General features: G+C 51.7%; 1 protein-coding gene across 3 annotated transcripts; it reads right to left on the bottom strand.

The window, feature by feature from the left end:
• Positions 1-44: 44 nt before the first annotated feature.
• On the bottom strand, positions 45-21761 carry EDC3 (enhancer of mRNA decapping 3). 3 transcript variants are annotated; one of them, XM_088062998.1, is made up of 7 exons: positions 21672-21761; positions 17833-18029; positions 16348-16661; positions 11903-12238; positions 5746-5899; positions 4193-4410; positions 45-3178 (listed from the first exon to the last, which is right to left on the bottom strand). In XM_088062998.1, exons 2-7 carry the CDS (start codon positions 17994-17996, stop codon positions 2844-2846), a joined length of 1521 nt encoding a protein of 506 aa, XP_087919124.1. In that variant the 5' UTR covers positions 17997-18029; positions 21672-21761; the 3' UTR covers positions 45-2843. The 3 variants fall into 3 exon arrangements, with proteins under 3 accessions (XP_087919124.1, XP_005521429.1, XP_087919125.1); XM_005521372.3 differs by having other exon boundaries at positions 17833-18025; positions 21672-21721; XM_088062999.1 differs by lacking the exon at positions 21672-21761 and adding an exon at positions 21652-21661 and having other exon boundaries at positions 17833-18025.
• Between the last annotated feature and the right edge of the window lie 1563 nt (positions 21762-23324).

The following is a 23324-nucleotide window of genomic DNA, read 5'->3' as shown; positions in this document are numbered from 1 at the left end:
TTCTAGAAGGAGAGCAGACAAACGAGCAGCTGCACACAGTAGCACACACATAGAGAGTTGCACTTTATTTCAGGGCATTGTCCCCCGCAGTGGCAGGAATTGGTCGTTACAAACATCAGGTCACAAATGGGGTCACCAAGCAGTGCCACAGCGCAGCGATTGTCACCTGTCACCACAGCGGGCCCGGAGCAGCGCCCGGGGGCAGCTCCCGTGCTGCTGCTGGGGCAGGTGGGGGTAGGAGCAAGCCCAAACACAGCTACAACAGTGCTCCCTTCTCAGAATGAACTCTGGCACCGTGGGGGCCGGCCACAAAAACACCCAGACCTTGGTCTGGGTCTCTGAGTGCTCCAGAACTGAGACCTCCCCTTCCAGGTATGTGAAGCCAGGAAACACCTGCCTGTGCAGGGAAGTACAGCCAAATACCCAAATTCAGCAGCCAGTGAGCACAGCCCCACTGCCTGCCATGCCCTGAACCCTGCACGGATTTGGGGTCAGGAATCCCGTTCCTTACAGCAGGGGCTGAACCCTCCTCTTTGTGCAACACTCTTCACTTTATTTTTCAGTTCAACCTGGGGAACCGTTTCAAGGCTGGCAACAACCAGGGCCTCGGTGCTTCCCAGAGCTCCATCCTTGCAAAAGCACCAGCACCTGCTCCAGTGCCTTCCAGGCAGGGCAGCTGCAACCCTGGACTCTCCCTGCTCCTGCTCCGTGTGTACAAGCTACAGTTCCAACAGCCAAACCCAGCAAGGGCAGGAAAAACCTGCAGAAAGCAGAAATTGAAACAGCAAGTCTCCTACTGAGTGTCTTGAGCAAAGAGAGTGAAAATAAGGGGACTAAAGCTAACACCGACTACAGCAACAACCTTTTTAACCCGCTGCTGCTCCCGGGTAAAGATCCGAGGAAACAGCCGAAGAACCAAAACAGGCAGAGGGAAACTTTGTGTTTGTGTTGTGAATACCACCACACTGCTGTCCTATGCCACTCAGAACCACAGCCTGGTCGGTGCTGCCGCAGCAGCTGGCCCCAAGACGGAGGGCAGAGCCCCCCAGGCCGGCAGTGCCGAGTGTCCGAGAGCAGCTGAGGGAGCCAGGGCTGCAGCCAGCCAGGGCACAGCCCCTGCTCCTGCTGAGGTAGATACGGCAACGTGCAGGGGGACAGGCTGAGCCCGCTGCTCTGCAGCCTCCTGGGCCCTTCCCGGCGCTCCACGCTCCCAGGCTAGACCCAGTAATTGCTTCTTTCCAAGAGGGAAGGCTCTTCCCTCCTCCTTTGATAGCCCTGGCCTTTGTTCTGACAGAGGAAAGGAAAGAGGAGTGCCTGACTAAAGCTCCAGCTCGGGGCACAAGTGGGGCTGGGGATTGGGACTGGAGCCACCCCAGACTGGTCCCTGTGCTTCAGCCTCCCAAGGGGTGCAGCTCCCCTGGCCAGAGGCAGCACCTGGAGCTCTCCCCGATGCCAGAGCGGGGCTGTGCGAGCTGTAGGAGCCTGCGGGAGCCCTGGGGACGGGTGAAGTGTGAGCTCCCATCACTGCTCACATTCCCAGCTCCTCCTGAGGAGCAGCTCGGCCTGGCAGCACCTCCTGGTGCTCGGCTCCGGGGGCACACGGAACCAGCACGGTGGGTGCCCAAGCTGATTGCCAAAGCCAGCTAGCTGGTGCTTCCTCAGCTTGTGCCTGTTCCGGGCACTGCACCCAGGCCGACAGAAAGAACAGGGGAAAGGATCATCCAACGTTTCTGGCCAGGCACGGGACAGCAGCCCGAGGCCAGAGCGGGTTTCTGATGGAAATCCTTCCCAGCACCTCTGCCACAGCCCTCCAGGAGCACAGTGGCTCCCAGCACGCCCTCTCCTGCCAAAAACCAGGAGCTCCCACCCCATCCACAGGCTTTGATTCCAAAGGGAATGAACAGATCTGTCAGCCACTTCCCAAACCATACCAAATGTAGCAGGGGAGGACAGGGGAGCTTACCCCAAACACCACCCGCACCACGCCGCACCCAGAGCAACCCTGCTGCCCTGGCCCTGCAGCAGCACAGAGAAAGAACAAAAGAACACAACCCCAAACCCCATGAGGATCCTGGAAAAGTTCTTTTCCATACCAGGCCTCCACCCCACAGAGCTGGGCTTTGGCCACGAAGCGAACAAAGAGAAGCCAACAGTACAAAAGCAGTAAGGCCTAGCTGAGGAAGGACAGCAGTGTTCCCAGAGCATGTGCGAGCCTCTGGCTCCTGACACAAGCTTTCCAAACAGGGAACCCACTCCGTGAGGGCATGGGAAGGAGAGGCAGCTACAACTCACTTCCAGAACACAAAACAGGGATGGGGCAGTCAAAAACAAAACGGGAACCAAACGAGATTTTCCCTCGACACAAGGGATTTCTACACAATCGAGGGGGGCTGTTCCCAGCATGTCCCTGCTGGCAATATCCAACCAGAAGGACCAGAAACACGTCTCAAAGCTCCAAACCACCCTTATTTGTACCACATGCCAGCCAGGGCTGGGCAGCAGCAGGGGACAGACACCATGGTCCTGCACGCTCCTTCATCCCTTGGCACAAGAGAACGAAAACGGCTTTGCAGAAACTATTCGCTTCCTCCTCCTCCTCCTCCTTTTCTTTTTTTTTGTTTGGGTTTTTTTTGTGGGTTTTTTTTTTTCCATTTCATTTTACGATTATTCAATTTTTTTTCTTTTTAAATACACAACGTTTCTTCCAGAAGGCAAACCCTCCAGAACTTCACATCCTTTTTTTTAAGGCGTCACCAGAGTCGACCGGCCGGGATCCAGCACACAGCTTTTGCTTTTCACAGAGCTCCTCCTCTCTCCCTTCAGAGCCAGGGGCTGCACCAGCTCTAAGTGGAGTGCAGGGGGATGACGAATTTGCAGCCGAAGGGTGAGTGGTAGTTGATGCCCACCTCCTGAAAGACCTTCTGGGGAATGCCAATGTCACAGAGGTAGACGCGGCCCGCGCGCTCGCCCAGCGGCAGCGGCAGCCCCAGGGCCAGCGACCACTTGGCGTCGATGCCCAGCTCCATCTCGCTGATGGGGGGGTCTATGCTCAGCACGGGGGCCCGGTTCTGGTTGGCCCAGTCCACCACTGCTTTGTACCAAGGCTGGTCTCTCAGAAAGGCATTTTCGTGACAATCCAGGCAGTTGATCACTAAGTCAACCGGAGTGTCTGGGAGGTCTGCAAGAAACACAGAACCAGCTGCAGCACGGGCAGATTTGGGGCTTGGCCTCCACTCTTGCTGCACCTGCTGTCACAGAGCCATCCTGAACAGCCCCTCAGCACTCTGGGGACACCCCCAGCCTCACAGGTACAAACCCTCACCCAGTGACCAGCACGTGAGCCGCCCCAGTGCTGCTGAGCTCACCATCCAGGCAGCCCAGGGGAGCAGCAGTGGGGCGCTCTGTCCATCAGAAAGGACCATTTTCTATTCCACAAGGTGAAAATAAGGCTGGTTTTTGGAACACACCAACTGTGCTGCACTGCTGCCTGCCCCATCGAGCTCTGTCACTCTCACCTGCTGGATCACAAAGTCCTTGGTGCAAAAACATGGAATGGTTTGGCTTGGAAGGGACATTAAAGTTCATCTCATCCCACCCCCTGCCATGGGCAGCGACACCTTGCACCGTCCCAGGCTGCTCCAAACCCCATCCAGCCTGGCCTTGGACACTTCCAGGGGCAGCCAGAGCTGCTCTGGGCAGCCTGTGCCAGCCTTTTACAATGTTTTAGAATAGACAAGTAGCTCTGTCAGCACAGCACAGCCCAAACTCCCAGCTTTGTTTCCCCCCAGAAGTTCAAATGCAGCAGCTTGGAAAACGACTGGTGAAGTGCCAAGCAGAAGCCAGCACTCTCCCAGGAGCTGTTTATTCCAGGGAATACCGAGAGGGGAATCCTGACAGCTGCTGGAAGTGGCTCAGCAGAGCTGGCTCCTGCTCCAGCAGCAGCTGGACACTCATTCCCACCCAGCTCCAACACGCTGAACAAGGCAGCCCCTTCTCCTACCAGAGCAGCTCCATACGGCAGCTCTTCCCACCGGAAACATCTGTGGCAGCACAAGCGCTCCTCTGTGGAGGCTCGGAGTGCCTGCTGTCCCTGCAGCTGCTGGCAGCCACCCAGGCGTGCCAGTGCCACTAGATGGTGCCAGGGCAGCGGGCAGAAGCCAGCCCTGCTCCCCGCAGAAGCCAGGCTGCTCACCTTTGACGCTGGACACCTGCTGGCCTTGTGTCTTGCTGAAAAGGTTCAGCTCGTTGGTGATGGATTCCAGCATCTTGACGAAGTTGGGGAGGAAGAGGATGACGTGGACGTCGTGGTTGGAGAGGTGGCGGCCGCAGCTGATGCCCTGGGCTCCCTTCACATGGGGGCCGCAGAGCAGCGCCACCGTGGGCCGCTGGTGCACGTTCTTGGGGTTCAGCCTGAAACAGAGGCAGGAAAAAAAAGGGACTGTGAGTAAAGGCCAAAGTCTCTTACCTTCTTCCTGCAGGAGAAAACCAAACTTAAAAAAAAAAAAACAACAAAAAAAAAACCACAACAATCAGTAAGATGCAAATTGCCAGGTGTTCTGCAAATCTGCCATCGCTCTCAAGAAGGAACCCACATCCTTTAGTGGTGCTGATGCTGCTCCGCTTGCAGGTTCAGAGAATCTCAGACTTGTTTGGGTGGAAGGCAGCCTGAAGGTCACCCATGTGGCCAGGGACACCTTCCACTGTCCCACGCTGCTCCAAGTTCTGTCCGATCTGGCTTTGGGACACTCCCAGGGATGGGGCAGCCACAGCTGCTCTGAGGACCCTGTGCCAGGGACTCTGCATCTCCACAGGGAAGAATTTCTTCCACATATTTAACCTAAATTTCCCCCCTTTAAGCTGCTGATGACGAGTCCCTCTCTGGTTTCCTTGTAGGCCCCTTCAGATACTTGAAGATTGTTCCAGCCTTCTCTTCCCCTTCCCTTCAGGATTTCTCTGTATCCACAGCTCAGAGCACAAGGTCCCAAGGATTGTAGAAGAAAGCTAAAAATTTGAGGTAAGTTTCCCCATCAGAGGAGTCACAATTAAAAAAGAAAGATGATCTCTACTCCCTAAGCTTCATCAACTGCACAACGAAATTAATTTGGAAGCCATCAGGGCTTGCAGCAGGAATTTCAGCTGCCTGTGCGTCATCCCTTAGTGCTCCCCATCAAGTGATCAGGTCCTGCTAAAGCTCCTGAATAACCAGTGGAGACTGAAGGGAATGAACCTTTTGTTTGGAGAGCAAATATCAAATATCAAAAATCAGGAGCAGCTATCAACAGCACAAAGGTGCAGGTGCAGTTCCTGCTCCCCCACCAACAGCCACGGAAGCAGAGCTCTTCAGAGTCAGCAAAAGGCACTGAGTGCATTCCAAAGAGCCCTCCCAAAGAGCAGGATGTGCTCAGGTGAGCTGCAGATGCCTGAAAAGCTGAGTTAGCCTGGCAAAAATCCGTGAAGTGCCATTTTTGTGCGCTGCCTTTCTGCTTTTATTGACGCTGTGAAATTGTAATGGGCCACAACAGCAAAGGAAAGGTTCTTTTCTGTGCAGAAAGGAGCTCGTGGCATATTCTGCTCCAACCACCTCAGGCAGCACCAGTGCAAAGCTCAGCTCTCCGAGCAACTCCCAGGAAAGGGGAAGGAAAAGCTCAGCTCTGCGAGTCAAGAGCCAAAAGGAAGCCCCTCGGCAGCAGCGAGCTGAGAGGGCTCTGCCAGCCCCCTGCCACCCCCCAGAGGCACCAGCTGTACCTGTTGGGCCCCCCCAGGAGGCTCAGGGCCATCTGGCTGGCACACACCCCTGTCATCTCCAGCCTCCTCTCCAGGGTCAGCCCGTGCTTCTCGGCCACCGCCAGCAGCTTCTTGTGCAGCTCGTAGGACACGCTGGGGACCACCAGCCCCGAGTCTAGGGGTCAGAAACAGGGGAGGGAGGCACAAACGGGGACAGTCAGACACCTCCAAACAGTGGCAGTGAAAAGACTCGTTAGCTGTTCACCCACGCTCCTTCCCAGGCCGCCAAATGAATCCAAATTATTTTTCAGTGAAGCAGAGACAGCTAAACCCAACTGCTGGCTTAAAATAGCAGTGCCACAAAAGTTCTGTGAGAAATTTTAGTAACACGAGGGCTGAGAAGGCCTTTGGAATTTACAGATGGAATATTAAGGCTTTTCTTAATGGTCTCCAGGCCAACAGTGCTTTAAGCCATCATAAAGCGCTGCTGAACACTGTGAAAATAAGAAGAGCAGTTGGGAAGTGCCAAAAAAAGCCAGGATGTTTTATGCTTCCTGCCACTGGTCCCCAGAATCCCACAGATCGCAGCAAAACAAGCCATCCCCCATTTGCTGGTAGGTGTTCCCATGGCAGAAGGGCTGCTCCAGACACAACAGCTGGAAGCAGCAGGGAAATGCTCCAAGAATAAACTCTGCAGAAAAACACCTCCCAGGTGGACTGGGCTAGCGAGCTGGGAAATGCTCCAGCATTTGGATCAAGAGAAAAGAAACAAGGGAGGGTTTGTCAAGTGCTGAGAACTGCCCAGCCTGGCCTTGGACATTTCCAGGGATCCAGGGACTGCCACAGCTTCTCTGGACAACCTGTGCCACCCCTTTATGGGATGGCCACAGAGCTGGAGCACAGCTGCAGCAGGAGGAGCTCCCAGCTCCTTCTCTTCCCAGGAACCCCAGCTGAGTCCAGCAGCTCCCACCCTGAGACAGGCAAAGGAGGTGCACAGGAGTCAGGCACCATGGAGCAAAAAGCTGAAAGATTAAAAGCAGGAAACATCAGGTCAGAAAGTCCAAACTCAGTCCCTCCATCAACATCTCTCAGCTTCCCCAGTGCTCAGAAGCCCTGGGTCACCCTCACGCTCCCCCTGGCCCCTCTGCCCTGAACTAGGGGTGACAGTGGGCCCCTGGGTGCTCCTGGCAGCCCAGCTGGGCTGGGGTTGCCTGTGCTGCTGGGAAAGAGCCGCGGGAATGTGAGAGGGCCGGTGGGAACGCTCCGAGGGGCACAGGCAGTGCTCATGCATCTGCCCCGGCAGGAAACCCAGCCATTCCTCGTGGGCCTGGGCTCCTCTGCACACAGCAAATGCAATGAGAACCAGTTCTCTCACAGCCAAGGGCCACCTGCAAATGAGAAGAGCGGCGTGGATTTGAGCTGTGAGGAATCATTTGCTCAGCTGTATTTCCCCACGGTGCCCCAGTCACCAACCACCAAGTCAAGCTCTGGCGGAAACGAAAGGTTTTGCACATCCTGGGGTTTTCAGCATCGGCCCAGAGCTGTCCCTGCAGGGGCACAGCAAAATGCAGCAGAGCAGACACTGCTGAGTCCTCCTGGATTTCATTCCTGGCCTCACCAGCCAGGTATTTGCAGTCAGAGAGGGCCTGATGAGGTCACCTCCGCTCCCAGGCTGCGGGGCCAGGCCGGCAGCCGTGTTATCAGCCATGCCAGACTGCTGATAACAGCCTGAGCGCTGCTGGAGTCCCAGCAGGAATAACCCTGGGCCTGTCCCAGCAGCCACGCACCTGCCCCGTGCCCCAGCCACGCACCTGCCCCATGCCCCAGCCACGCACCTGCCCCGTGCCCCAACCACGCACCTGCCCCGTGCCCCAACCACGCACCTGCCCCGTGCCCCAGCCCTGCCCTGTGCCCCAACCACGCACCTGCCCCGTGCCCCAGCCCTGCCCCGTGCCCCAGCCACAAACCTGCCCCGTGCCCCAGCCCTGCCCTGTGCCCCAGCCACAAACCTGCCCTGTGCCCCAGCCCCGCTCTGCCACGCTGCCCCTCACAGCTCTGTCTCTGCTTGTTGTCAAGCTTCAGGGAATATTTGGAATGAGTGACCCGAGTTTGGGATCTCTCCCAGCATCATCTGCTGACCCCAAAAATGGCAGCTCCCAAACTCTGTTTTGGCTCCATCTGAACCACCCATGAATCCCCTGCTTAAACTCTGCACCAACTCCCCGAACTAGAAGGACAAAGCAGACAACCTGCGCTCCACATGAACCCAATTTAGCACAGATCTCCTCTGTCCCCTCCACATCCTTCCCTCAACCAGCAGCTTTAGGAAAACTGTGTTTACCGTGGGCTGGCTGCCACCAGTGGGTTAATCTGAGGGGGTTACTGGGAGCAAGGACAAACTGGCATTTAGCACACCAGCCTGTCCTAATTGCTCCCTCTCAGGAGCAGGCTGAAATGCCAGGAGAACTTCCCTTTTCACCCTCATGCAAGGTCCAACCAGTCAGACTGGCTCAACAAAAGCAGGCCCAGGGAGGGCAATCGAGGAGGCAACGTGTAAACCCACAAACAATAACACCACTGCCACAAAACTGAAGCCCTGCCAACTTTAACTGTGTTTGGCTTGGACAGGGCATCTTTATTGTGTGCTAATGAAGGCAATAAAATAAATTAGCCCAGGCCTTTTAATATTAAATAAATGTATTTTACAGCTGCCTGGGAAAAAAAAAAGACCAAAACCCAACCCGCAAGGCAGATATAGCCTGAACAGTTTTGTGACACGCAGGGTGACACTGGGTGGATAAAAACATCCTCTGCCAGCACAAGAGCTGAGTTAACTCTCCAGAAGTTGAAGAATTATGAGTTTTTTCCCCAAACAAGCCCCACAATGCTGCTGGGATTCCCAAATGCTTCCCAAGCTTGCAGTGGCAGGGAAAAAGGAGAGAGTTGATGCTAGAGGAACTCGGGTGTTGGGTCCCATCTTTTACCTTTGGCTATTTCAGCAGCTCTCCAGTTCCAGTTCACTGCCAAAATAAACCCAGGCAATGAATGGATCAGGTGGAACTGGACTCAGGATCTCCTGCAAGCTGTCTTAACATCATCAACTCTTTCCTTTGGCAATGAATAATCCCAGATCCCAGTCCCAGGTCCAAAGCCTCACAGTGTGACAGCTTCACTGGTCTGGAGCTCTTGTCCACACCAGGCACAGGGGACATTCCCTGCTGCCTTCTGCTGATGCTAAAGCTGGAACCACCAGTAAAACACATTTGCTGCCCCTCAAACAACACAACCTTAAGGGCTGCTTTTGTTAATCATCGTTTTTAATTACGGCAAATCCCGCCCGGAGCTCTGGCTGACCTTCCAAGCGTGATCCTCTCCCAGCATTAGTGCACAATTCCCTCCAGCTGAGCAAAAAAACTGCCAGAGGGACAAAGGGACTCTGCCCCACCTTGTTTGCTCCTGAAGAAAACTTCATTTGCACTCAAAGCAGCCCAGCCCAGCTCACACATTCAATACTCACATCCAGCCGTGGAAGAGCTAAAAGGGGAGAAAAGTCAGCCAAGGACAGGGCACTCCAAAGGAAAAGCCACACCGTGGGCATCACCCTCACAGAGCACACCCAGCCTCGGTTCTGAGCCCTGATCCTGGCACAAAGCTCTGCCTGTTTTCCGTCACCACCTCCTTTTTTGTGAAGAAAAAGGGTTGTTTGAAGAACAGACCCTGCTGCAAACTCCTCTGAGCTCCAACGCTCCTGCACAGTGTTGGCTTTGCTGAAGCACCTGCTCCCAAAACACAGAGATGCTCAAACACAGGAGTTTTAGTGCCAACAGGAGGAACAGAGGCAGACCTGAGCCAGCACACATTTAAATTCTCTGGAAGTAGAAAATGACAGCTCACACCTCATGCAAGGATCAGCCTTTCCAGGGAGGCAGTATTTGCTAAACAGTTGCATTTCCCAGTAAATAAAGAGACAGATCAACAGCAGCCAGCCCAAACCAGTGAAGACTGATGATGTACTTAGGAAGGATTCACATGTGGAGTGCCAGGGATGGGCTTAGCTCAGTCACAATCACCTGGTAAGTTCTGTTAGCTCCAGGTTTTCACTTTTGGTTGGAACAGACTCCTACGTTCTTCATTCCCTGCATACTTCTAAAACACAGGATTGTTTCAGAAGTGTTTTACTTGACAGCCTGGCTCTACAAAACCATCCCAGCGGACTGAAATATTTATCCTACACACACCAAGTTATTTCAGTCAGCAATAAAATAAAATCCCAGGCTGGAAGTCCTGCAGATGAGTCCTTTGGGGAGCTCAAAAGACTGACTCAAAGCCGACATCAGCAGTTTGCTTTTACTCTGCACCATCCTGGTTATTCCCCACCTCCATGGCATAAAAAAGCAAGCAGGGATGCAGAGACAGGGATCCCACAGTGCCAGGAGCTGGATATGAACTCCCTGCCAATCTCCAGCATTAGTTTTGTGCTGTTGCAGCAGACAGAGAATCACTGTCTCAGACAGGGCTCTATTAACACAATCATCTCTCAGATCAGCCCAGGGTAAAAAAAAAAACCAAAAAACAAACAGGAGAAAGAAGTGCTTTGTCATATCTAGGAAGTGCTTTTTGCAAGGAGACCTTCCCTTAGGAAACCAGAAAAAACTCTGCAGGGAGAATCCTGCCACATATACATCCAAAATCAAGGCTTTTGGAGCTCTTGGCACTCGTTCAATCAGCTGCCAGCTGCTCTCTGAGCCACTGAGAGGCAGAGGCTGCCTACAGCTCAACATCCTCCCTCCAGCTGCTAAACAAAGGGATTGGGAGTGCAGCAAACAGGATTGAATTTTCATCCCTGAATTTACTCACTGCTGCTCATTGCATGGCAGTTTTCCTCCCAGGAATTCTGCTGCTAGAATCCCCTATCAGCCATCCTGCTCAGATTGGCTGCCAACAGTGGCTTAGTTTTTGTTTCAGACTAGACATCCACAGAGGCCCTGTCTCCCCTCAAACAAGCCAGCTGGAAGATGGATTGACAAGTAGAAAATTTGAAAAAACCCCCAAAGATAGACAGGAAACCACACAGAAAATGACGAGGTGCTTATTCACAGGGCACACGGATAATCAGTGCGGCTCCTTCCACAAAGAGATGCCGAAAGCTTGGGGAGATTTAAAAAGCAAGAGGTTAAATTAAGCAGAAAAAAAAAAAAAAAAGCCATTAATACTGAACTCTCACTGCTGCCTCAGGAAGTCTTAAAATCCTGAAAGACAAAGCAGTGGGGGAAAGTCTCACTGCACGTTTCTTCCACTTTTCCCTGAGGATCCTTGCAAACTCAACACTGAGCTGCTACAACCCACTGTGTTCTCCTCTCACCCGAGAGCAGAAAGGAACAATAGGAAGAGGAATGACAGAAATGGAGAACTAGGACATTGTTATACACCACAACCATTAAAAAAAAAAGGACTTTTCCAAATTGAAAAGCAGCAAATCATTACAAACCCATCAGCTTCCTCCCCTGAAGCGTTTCACACCCCAGATGGAATTTCCAGGCAGAGAGCGAATGACAGCCCAAGGAGCTGCTCACACTTCTGCTCAGGCCAGCAGAATATCAGTTGGTTTGAGTCCATGCAAGAAGAGCTGACATCTGATTTTATTCTGATGTGGAAAAGGAAACGCTCCTGGAATGCCAAATTTCCCTCACTCCTACATTTTACAAGTGCTTAAAATCAAAGGCAAGATATCCCACGGAGACTGAAGTTAGCTGGAATCTGGAGCTAAATGTGCCACAAGTTCTTGTTACGTGAACTATATTTAAACCCACACAGAAACAGAGAACTACGACCCAAGGAGTGCCAGAAGCACAGGAAACCCTCTGAAACCATGAAAGCACAAATCCTGAGCCCATCCCTCTGGAGTCCACATGGGTTCACCAGGCTGCTGAAATCAAAGCAAGGATTCAAACACCTCTTACTCAGTTCCCAACCACCGGCTTCATTCCACTTACCTCGCTGGCCTCTCTGAGTATTTATCTCAGAAACACTGCAAAGAAAGGCTGTGTGTGGACACACAAATTCAACCTTACGTGAACAACACTCTTGCTTGGACCACATTAAGCTGGAGCAAAAATCCACCATGTGTGCCCCCAAAAGCAGCAGTTTGGGTCCTTATCAGGAAGGGAGGGGGCCATACCCGTGCAGAATTCCTTGTTAGGGTTCTGGGGTACCACAATCCTCCTGTAGACGATGGGCTCCGACTCCAGGATGTTCTCATCGTGCCGGTAGCGGGCGGGTTTCTCGTTGGGGGTCCCTCGGGAGCGGGTGCCGCTCCTCCTCTCGTAAGTCTCGATCTCTTCAAACACAGCTGCCTTGTCAAAGAGAGCCAGGTTGCCCTCGAAATCGAAATCGGTGTCTGGGATTTCCTCGATATCGTCCCCAAAGCACTCGTCGTCCTTGCTCTTCATCTGCCCGTTCTTCAGGCCGCTCTTCTTCGGGGTCACCTGGTTCGGGTGGCGGCTGCTGGATGACCCTAAGCCAAAAGAAAAACAAGTTGAGAGTGTGGCCTAAAAGGGGGAAAGGCACCTTCTCAGCACATTCTGCAGGAGAGGGGAGTTCCTGCCTATAGTCCACGCCACTCAAAGGAAACTCGCTGTGCAGCTCATCCTTGGCACTACTCACGCTCAGCTAAGCCAGCAGAAAACAGAACAACAGCATCAGCAAAGAGACTTTCAGGGACTTCCCATCAGCCAGGTTAGAAAAACAGGCTTGCCCACAGTAGCAAGAGGTGTTTCTCCAGGTCTTATTTCATCCCAGTGTCACATCAGTGCCAAAGTTATCAGCTGTGACCTAGGAGTTTTCCTCCTGTCCTCAGTCCGTGTTCAGGCAGGTGTGTGACCCAAGCCCTTCTTTGGAATTCCCGTAATTTCAGAAACTACTGTGTGTGTTTTCTTCCATATTAATGATCCTTAAGGGAGAACTGCAAGCCCTGAATATAAAGGATCTCTTTTCCCTCAACCTTGATGTAGTTTCTGTGATATGACACACAGTCCACTGCCTCATTCCTGTTTCACTCTCCTCCTCATCCATTACCTTGTATTTCAGAATACACTTCCTTCCAATCACAAGTCATTGGGAAAGCCCAAATTCTCTGGAGTGGGACTGATGAAAATCTCCTGCTTAGGGCTGGAGATTAAGAACTGATGCAAATACACAATTACGAGGTGAACACATCCTTTACTTGCTTATTTCTTCCTTGGTTCTTGGGGTCCAGACAATATTATTGTTTGTCATTGCCAGTGTTACATTTGCAATTACTAGGAAATATTTCAGGCCAATTCCTGCAGCTACAGGAATCACCTACAGTGTCCAACAGATGGAGTAAGTTATCAAGCCAGACTGCTTGCTCTAATAAACCATTTCCTGTTATTTAACACAGTCCCCTTTGTGAGGGATTTAGACAAATGAGTTTGAGAGAATCCACTTGGTAACACAAAGAATTTCAAGCCATTCAAGGAGACTTTCAAACATCCCAAAAGATTTGCAACGGGCACAAACTCCACAAGCACCCTTCAAGTCACCTGTCCCCTTAGGAGTTCAGTTTCGGCACATCTAACTCCAGTCATGCTGAAATGTGACTTGCTAAGGATGTGTACCTGGTTTATTCCCAGTCAGAGATGCACTGCCCCAGCAAGGATTTATTTCAGACAGTGTGGGGCTTGGTTTTCCTGGACAAACTACCCTCAAAGCTTTCCCAGTCCCCACAGCAAGATTCCAAATCTGCCAGGCTTTGCAGAATATCCATCCCCCTTAAGGAAAAAACAAACAAACCAAACACTGTGATAATGCACCTTTTGGTGACAGACAGCAGAGTTCCAGCACTGCAGTGACAAAACAGGATTTAGGAGAGAGGAAAGGGTAAGGCTTCCCAGGAGGGAGAATTTCAGTTGGCACACTGCAACCATTCATTTATGTGCGTGGTTTTGAAAGGTTTTTTGGTAACAACTTCCACTCTGTCCCCCATAAAGGGCTCCCAAAGCAAAGGTGACACAAAATTGGACAGGATTTGTTTTGGAACTAAACTGCCACTGCTGGGGGAATCACAGCCACAGCTGCTGCTCTGAAGGAGGAAGATGAGAAATGCAAACACGACAGACCCGAGTTCTCCCAGCGTTCAGGAACTGCAGCTCAAGCAGAAGCCAGGGGACTCTCAGGGTTCAGATGGACAAGCTGGAGCCTGCACTGCCACAAAGGCAAACCAAGCCTGCTCCTTGTGTCCGTGTCAAGAGCTTGGCCAGCTCAGGCTGTTCCTGACACACTCCTTGCCAGACCCCTCTGCAAACAGCTCCACACTCCCCTGAGCTGACCCAAAACTCAGAGTGTGTGTCCAGTGGGACAGGAGCAGCTGATGTGAGCGTGGAATGCTGATGGAATAAAGAGCTTCACCAAAAAAGCTGGAGAACAAGAGCTGCAAAGCTCCCTGCAGCCACAAAGAATGGGAGCCAGGAGCCCACCCCAACACAAGGTGGTGGGCAGCTCCCTAATCCATCCCGAGGAGTGTGAGCTCTGCAGTGCTGCTGACCCACCCAGCTCTGCCCTGACTGCCCCACAGCCCCCTAACAGAAGTCACACACAACATGGCACAGGCCTCCAACCAGCTGGGAGCAAAGTTAGGAGCTTTCTAGACAGGAAAAAACGAGGGAGAAGAAAAGAGCCAAAAAAAGGGAGGAAAGCAAAGTCAGGCTGCAGAAAGGCAGATCTCAAATTCCAGCTGCTTTTGGGTCACAGCTTCCAGTGCCTGTAACCCTGCATGAGGAGAGCAGCTCCACTCTGAGCTGGCAGCCTTGTGCCACACAGAAAAGCATCTCCCTCACAAGATAAACAACCCTTGCTGGGCTTTTTTTGTTTCTAAGGAATAACAACCCTTTCATGTACAACACACCAGCAAACAAAGTCTCCAGCGAGCTGGCTGCCTTCCTGAGAGATCCCTGTGGGAGGGTTTGCTGCCAGCCCTGGCACCACGAGCCCGGTGCCAGCACGGCAGCGGACCCATGGCTGGGAAACCTGCGCTGGTGTTTGTGGTTTATTGATTCCTGTCACTGAAGCGCTCCAAAGGGGAATTCTGGCCCTGACTTGGCACGCTAGAGGCCAACAAGAGGTCAACTTTCAGCTGTAGGACCCAAGTTCTGGATGAAATCTCAGCCCATTCCTCCCTGGACTCCTGCACCCACCACCTGCACAAAGCCAGGCTCAACTTCAAAAACATCACTCTCCCTACCCTCCAAATACACACATTTCACAGGATACATCCCTTCTCTACCTCCTGTATTCCCAATTCCACCCAAGTTAACAATCCACACACTTAGGACCCTGCTCAACCTGCCTCCAAGTCTGTAAAAGCGACCTGCTGTGCTCATGTAAACCCAGCACGAGCTGTTTGGGGTGAGCTCTCCGCTCACCCCAAATCTACCACACAGCCTGGAAGGGGTGAAAATAACCCAGCTGCTGGTGGGGGAGAAAGACTTGCAGAGGTCTAGGAATTCCTCCCCAAAACCACGCCTGTTTAACTGGCCTGGCCCACCTTGCTTTGCTTCTTTTCTAACTGCGAGGGGGGAAAAGAATTGAAGTCATGGAAATATTGGATGGATATACACTGACATTTCAGGAACTGGATTACGAGGCTCTGGAAAGGAAGATAGCTTAGGGGGCTTTGAGAAAAAAAGTGAACAAAGCCAATTCTGGCCCAGTTTTGAAGATTGTATCAAGAGAAATATAAATAAAGGATGTGTGACTTTGGGATGCTCTGATTGTATCTTACATCACCCTCGTTAATTTGTATTTTTAACAATACAGCCAAAACCCATCCATAATTATGCATGGGGTGATGTTATAATAGGTTATGGGTATAGAAACCTTAAAGAGAAAAGCTTGGGGAGATTAAAAAAGCAAGAGATTAAATTAAGCAGGAAAAAAAAAAAAGCCATTAATACTGAACTCTCACTGCTGCCTCAGGAAGTCTTAAAATCCTGAAAGACAAAGCAGTGGGGGAAAGTCTCACTGCACGTTTCTTCCACTTTTCCTTGAGGATCCTTGCAAACTCAACACTGAGCTGCTACAACCCACTGTGTTCTCCTCTCACCTGAGGATAATATTGCAGCTTGTTTGCAGCTCCTTTCAGAGGATAAGGCTGGGAGATCTTCAAGCAGGAAAGATTGCAAAACGAGGAAACCTTTGGAACTGGCATTAGACATTTTCTACATAGACAGAATCACTAAGATGGAAGAGACCTTTGAGTCCAACCCATGCCCCTAACACCTCAACTAGACCACGGCACCGAGTGCCACATCCAATCTTATTTTAAACACATCCACCACCTCCCTGGGCAGACAAATCCAGCACTCTATCAGCAAAAAAAAACTTCTTCCCAATATCCAACCTTAAATTTAAGACCTTTCGTTCTGTCAGCTGTTGCCTGGAAAAAGAGACCAACCCCCAGCTGACTACAGCCAGCTTTCAGGTGGGCTTAGAAATATATTGTATTTCAAAATAGCCCACAGGTGGGCCAGGGGAAGTTTCCACCAAAGTCTGGTGAAAAAGGGAAGCCGGTGGAGCAGGAAAGCTCCAGGATACCCCCACACTCACAGGAATTGTGCCTGCGGCGGAATCCTTTGGACTGGCTCAGCGTTTCCATGTGTCGATCCATGTAGCTCTTGGAGCACTGCTGCTGTGGGGAGATGACAATGTCCTGGCTCTTCATGTCTGTCCTCCTGGGGATGTTCTGTGGGGCACTGCTGGACATGGGTTTCTTCAGCACCTTGCCGGTGCCGTTCTGGCTGGGCCCCACCTGGCAGCCCACGCCCGGGATGGCCGTGTCCATCTGCTGGGAGTCCCCGCATTGTCTGCTGTCCCCCGGCCCCGGGATCTCCAGGATCTTCAGCTCAGTGATGTCACCTGCCCTAAAAACAGCACCAGAAAAGCAGGAATCTAGCACACACCCTGGCAGAAAAAAAAAGACTTCTGAGGGAAAAAAACATCATTGTCCAATGGGATTGTTCTGATGCTGTTATCAATAGCAAAAAAGGAATAAAAGGGTTTTAATACTCAGACATAAAGGGCATTTCCACAGACATCAAAATGTTCAACTGCAACAGCAAGTCTTCAAAATAACCACTTCAGTATTCCTGCGCTGCACCTGGATTTTGTTTGAAAGGTTCTGTAGCTGAAACAGGAATCGGTCATGCAAAAAAAATGGAAGCAACTGGTCCAGATCTTTGCAGAAATCTGCATTAATTTAACAGTTTCTAGCTAATTAATTGCTCTCGGCCCTGAGGCTACTATTACTTTTAATCCATTTCTGCAGAAAGCTACCCTCAGATTAGTGCAGCTCATGCTCCGACAAGGACAATACTTCCCATTTGAAAAAAAGGATAAAGAAAACTGATCTAGCACTGGGCACAAGCCAAAAGAAAACAAAGGAGTGATTATAAAGACTTCCATTTGCACTGACTGCAAGAAATACATCGGGAATTAGGCTCTTCTAGTTTTAACTCAGCATTTGTCCAAGTGGGATATGAGAGCAGAGGGACCTCCCCACATCCCCTGGCAGGATGTGGCTGTTGTCTTCCCCCACTGTCTCTCTTCAAAATCCAAGGGGAAAAAAAAAAAATCAATTAAAAGAGTATTGACTTTGTGGAGTCTATGTTATTGAAAAATGAGTGACTCAGAGCCTTAACTACAACATTCCAGGGAACAGAAAAACGTGCAGTGAGGAGTGACTCCTATTTATATTTTTTAAGCCCAGTGTTACCAGGAACTGGTGGGAAAGAACTGCAGAGGGCAAAGCTTTAAAAAAAGCACATCAGTCCCCTCTGCTACAACAGAACAGAATATAAATAAAAAATAATTTACAATAAAAGAGAAATGTATATTTGCATCCACACACGGTCTGACCCCACAATAATCCCCGAGCCACTCCAACTCTAGGATCCAAGCCAGGAATTAATCTCCTGCACACAAACTAACACAAACACCAGAGGCACTCAGCAGCAGCAAGGAAATTTAGGGCCAAGAGGTCAAGTCTGAGGGGAAAAACCCATTCAAGGCAGTGGGGGAAAGACAAGCACTAACCTGAAGGTGACTTCTGGCACGAGGCATTTGACGCCGTTGTGGAAGGGCCGTGTGAGGGAGATGGTCTGGCTGACCTGATCCACAGCAGACACTCTGCCCTGGTACACTCCCAAACTCTCTCCACAGTTAATGGAGACGATGCTGCCCAGCCAGTCCGTGGCCATGGCTGTGGCACAGAGCTGCTGTGAGGAGCCTGCCTGGAACGAGATGCACAAACCTCAGTGGGCAGCAGCGCACCCACAGCCCTGCCTCCCTCCCAGGTGCCAGCTCTGGAGGCTCCTCTCTCCTTTGTGGGCAGCAAATAACATCCTAAGGATCCCAACCAGAGTGTGAATCCCTGCATGGGGCTTTGCCTCCCCCACTGCACTGCAGATCTTTGTTCCACTGCCTGGATTCAAGGACGATGCCTCCAAGAGAAATGTTTAGTGTTTCGTCCTGCCTGTGGATATTCTCCTGTTGCCTTTTTGCCAACCTGCAAATGGAACTCGAGATAATTTTAGTAATTAAAACACCAGGAGCTCACACCTGTGGCCCACCAGGACCCAGAATGTAGCATTTTCCAGCTCAAGAGGAACTGATAAGAGACTGAGTGAGCTGAGCTACACCCCACAACAAAGACTTTCTGAATTTACCATCTCTGCGAAACAACCAAAACTTTTTTGTTTAATATTATTCTATTATTATCATTATTATTACAAATACTTTGCTTGTTAAATAAAGAATTTGTTTCCACTTTTCTCCAAGGAAATCTTTTCCCAAACCAGTTGGGAGAAGATCCACTGAAATCCACTTTCCAAAAGGACCCCTTTGAAAGTTTCCTCCCAAATTTACCCTAAACCAAGACATGAGGTAATATAAGGAAGATGTCCACAAAAGCCCCTGAGGGCCTTCCCATAAAGATCTGCTCTTATGTTATCTCCTCACTAAAATTATCTCGAGTTTCACTTCCAGGCTGGGAAAAAGGCAACACTCCCTGTGATTTCAAACTGGGAATTTATCTTCACTTCTCTCCTTCAAGTTTTGGCAGATGGACACTGGGGCAGAACAGCTTCTGTGAATATTCAGGATTGATCTCTGCACGTGCAAATGAAAACCAAAATCTTGAAGGGAACAGAGATACAGGGCAGGAGGGGAAGCCTAACCAACAGAGAGACACAGAAAGGGGAGAAAATCCCCCAAAACTGGAATCCAGGACAAAAGCATCCATGCTCTGCAGAGGCAGCGTTAGCATCACTGCCACAATTAGAGAAATTAATTAAAAAATAGCTGCTCTCCTTCCCAGCACTCGAGTTCTGTCAGAACCAGGGAGGAAAAACTCCAATTTGTTTAGACAGATGTTTCCAGCACTCCTGGAAGCAGCTAAAGAGCTCCTTTGATCTGAGATTTCTCAGTGACAGGCTCACAAGCACCACGGAGAACAAGAGACATGACAAGCTCCTAAATGTGTAGGTTTGCCTTTCATGCTGCAATCAAAGAGGGAGAACGTTTGATATTTACTGTGAGCAGCACAAAGAAACACGGGAGACAGCCCAGGGAGATCAACATCCATGTATAAATCACAGTTCTGGAAGAGGTAGCTGGATTCTCTGCAAGCTGAGCCTCTTGGAAAAAAACGCAAGGAAAAAAAATAACCTGGAGGAGGAAAAAAAAATCTCACTTCCCCCAACTTTCACAGGCCTGAAACTGGGATGCTTCAAAGGGAAGAAAACACTGAATTTGGTCACAAAGCCATCAATTCCTCAGGAGCAGCCTCCTCTCCTTCCTGTGGCTGTGTGTTTATATTAACCCATGATGACAATGTCTGCATTCCAAGGAGATGGCTGATAAAGAGCACTCTCAAAACACAGATAACACATCCCTGGGTACCCACAAGAAAACTAAAACTTCATTCCATTTCCTGTTTTCTTTTCAATCTCCCTTAGGAAACATGGCAAAGAGCTCAGCTCACATCATCGCCTCACGTGGATCCTTTCTAAAAACAACAGCCTCCTTTTAGAAAAAAAAAAACCAACCAAAAAACCAATAAATCTATGTTTGAATGGAAATAAAAATTAAACCATCCCGAGGTTGGATTGGGTGGCTGCAGGAAAACACAGAGGGATCCCAAATATTGTAAACACATGGACCTACCACAAGTAAACTCAACCTGCCCCGTGGGTAAACATAGGGGCCTCACAAGGTGAAAAGAGGGGGATCCCACATGGTTAAACACAGGGAATCCCATGGATAAACACAGAGAAAACTCCATGGATAAACACAGGGACCCCCTCCCCCATGGATAAACACGGGGAACCCCCCCCATAGATAAACACACGGAACCCCCCATGGATAAACATCGAGAAAACTCCATGGATAAACACGGGGAGCCCCCTCATGGATAAACACAGGGAACCCCCCCATGGATAAACACAGGGAACCCTCCCATGGATAAACACAGGGAACCCCCCCATGGATAAACACAGGGAACCCCCCCATGGATAAACACAGGGAACCCCCCCATGGATAAACATCGAGAAAATTCCATGGATAAACACGGGGAACCCCCCATGGATAAACACGGGGAACCCCCCATGGATAAACACAGGGAACCCCCCCATGGATAAACACAGGGAACCCCCCCATGGATAAACACAGGGAACCCTCCCATGGATAAACACAGGGAACCCCCCCATGGATAAACACAGGGAACCCCCCCATGGATAAACACAGGGAACCCCCCCATGGATAAACACAGGGAACCCCCCCATGGATAAACATCGAGAAAATTCCATGGATAAACACGGGGAACCCCCCATGGATAAACACGGGGAACCCCCCATGGATAAACACAGGGAACCCCCCCATGGATAAACACAGGGAACCCCCCCATGGATAAACACAGGGAACCCTCCCATGGATAAACACAGGGAATCCCCCCATGGATAAACACGGGGAACCCCCCCATGGATAAACACGGGGAACCCCCCCATGGATAAACACGGGGAACCCCCCATGGATAAACACGGGGAACCCCCCCATGGATAAACACGGGGAACCCCCCCATGGATAAACACACGGAACCCCCCCATGGATAAACACAGAGAACCCCCCCCCATGGATAAACACGGGGAACCCCCCATGGATAAACACGGGGAATCCCCCCATGGATAAACACAGGGAACCCCCCCATGGATAAACACAGGGAACCCCCCATGGATAAACACGGGGAACCCCCCCCATGGATAAACACGGGGAACCCCCCATGGATAAACACGGGGAACCCCCCATGGATAAACACACGGAACCCCCCCATGGATAAACACAGAGAACCCCCCATGGATAAACACAGAGAACCCCCCCCCATGGATAAACACGGGGAACCCCCCATGGATAAACACAGGGAACCTCAAAACACAAGACCCCCCCATAACCAGACAGAAGCCCCTCACAGATAAACACAGGGCATGTCCACAGGACATCACCATAGGTACGCACAGGCCCCCATATATAAACACAGACCCCCACAACTAAACGCGGGCCCCAGGAGCAAAGCACGGGCCCCCAGTTAAAGCATGGTCCCCCCAGTTAAAGCATGGTCCCCCCAGTTAAAGCACGGTCCCCCCAGTTAAAGCACGCCCCCCCCCACAGTTAAACCCAGCCGCCCCCAGCGCTGCCCCCTCAGAGCCACCCCCGGCCCCACCTCCCCACCACGGGCCGCCCAGGCCGGGCAGGGCCTGGCGCCGCGACCGCGCCTCACGACAACCCCGAAGATGCCCAGCCCACCGGGAAGGCACCGTGCCAGCCCAGTACGCCGCGGCCGAAGCCCCGAGCCGTGCCCACCCTTCCACCGCAGCCCTCACCCGCCGCTCCCGCCGCCGCCGCCGCTCCCGCCTCACAGCGGCCTCTCCGCCTCCCTGAGGATGAGTGAGACGTCACTTCCGGTACCGCCCCTCCCGCGCGCCGCTCCGGCCGCACACAGGACCATAGAGACGGGGATGGAACCGAACTGTGCGCATGCGCAGTGCCCGCCGGGGGGCACTCCGACAGCTGGGACACACCTGTGTCACACACCTGTGTCACACCTGTGTCACACCTGTGTCACACACCTGTGTCACACACCTGTGTCACACACCTGTGTCACACCTGTGTCACACACCTGTGTCACACCTGTGTCACACCTGTGTCACACCTGTGTCACACACCTGTGTCACACACCTGTGTCACACACCTGTGTCACACCTGTGTCACACACCTGTGTCACACACCTGTGTCACACCTGTGTCACACCTGTGTCACACACCTGTGTCACACCTGTGTCACACACCTGTGTCACACACCTGTGTCACCCCTGTGTCACACACCTGTGTCACACACCTGTGTCACCCCTGTGTCACACACCTGTGTCACACCTGTGTCACACCTGTGTCACACCTGTGTCACACCCGTGTCACACCTGTGTCACACACCTGTGTCACACACCTGTGTCACACCTGTGTCACACCTGTGTCACACCTGTGTCACACACCTGTGTCACACCTGTGTCACACACCTGTGTCACACCTGTGTCACACCTGTGTCACACACCTGTGTCACACCTGTGTCACACCTGTGTCACACACCTGTGTCACACACCTGTGTCACACCTGTGTCACACACCTGTGTCACACCTGTGTCACACACCTGTGTCACACACCTGTGTCACACCTGTGTCACACACCTGTGTCACACCTGTGTCACACCTGTGTCACACACCTGTGTCACACACCTGTGTCACACACCTGTGTCACACCTGTGTCACACCTGTGTCACACCTGTGTCACACCTGTGTCACACACCTGTGTCACACACCTGTGTCACACCTGTGTCACACACCTGTGTCACACACCTGTGTCACCCCTGTGTCACACACCTGTGTCACACCTGTGTCACACACCTGTGTCACACCTGTGTCACACCTGTGTCACACCCCTGTGTCACACCTGTGTCACACCTGTGTAACACCTGTGTCACACACCTGAGTCACACACCTGTGTCACACCTGTGTCACACACCTGTGTCACACCTGTGTCACACCTGTGTCACACCCCTGTGTCACACCTGTGTCACACACCTGTGTCACACCTGTGTCACACCCGTGTCACACACCTGTGTCACACACCTGTGTCACACCTGTGTCACACACCTGTGTCACACCTGTGTCACACACCTGTGTCACACACCTGTGTCACACCTGTGTCACACCTGTGTCACACCTGTGTCACACACCTGTGTCACACCTGTGTCACACACCTGTGTCACACCTGTGTCACACACCTGTGTCACACACCTGTGTCACACCTGTGTCACACCTGTGTCACACCTGTGTCACACACCTGTGTCACACCTGTGTCACACACCTGTGTCACACCTGTGTCACACCTGTGTCACACCTGTGTCACACACCTGTGTCACACCTGTGTCACACCTGTGTCACACACCTGTGTCACCCCTGTGTCACACCTGTGTCACACACC

This window comes from Pseudopodoces humilis, chromosome 16, assembly GCF_049639895.1.
Source record: "Pseudopodoces humilis isolate 2021_Gansu_Grassland_sample_001 chromosome 16, ASM4963989v1, whole genome shotgun sequence".
Lineage (NCBI taxonomy): Eukaryota > Metazoa > Chordata > Aves > Passeriformes > Paridae > Pseudopodoces > Pseudopodoces humilis.
This window is presented reverse-complemented; position numbering and strand designations above follow the sequence as displayed.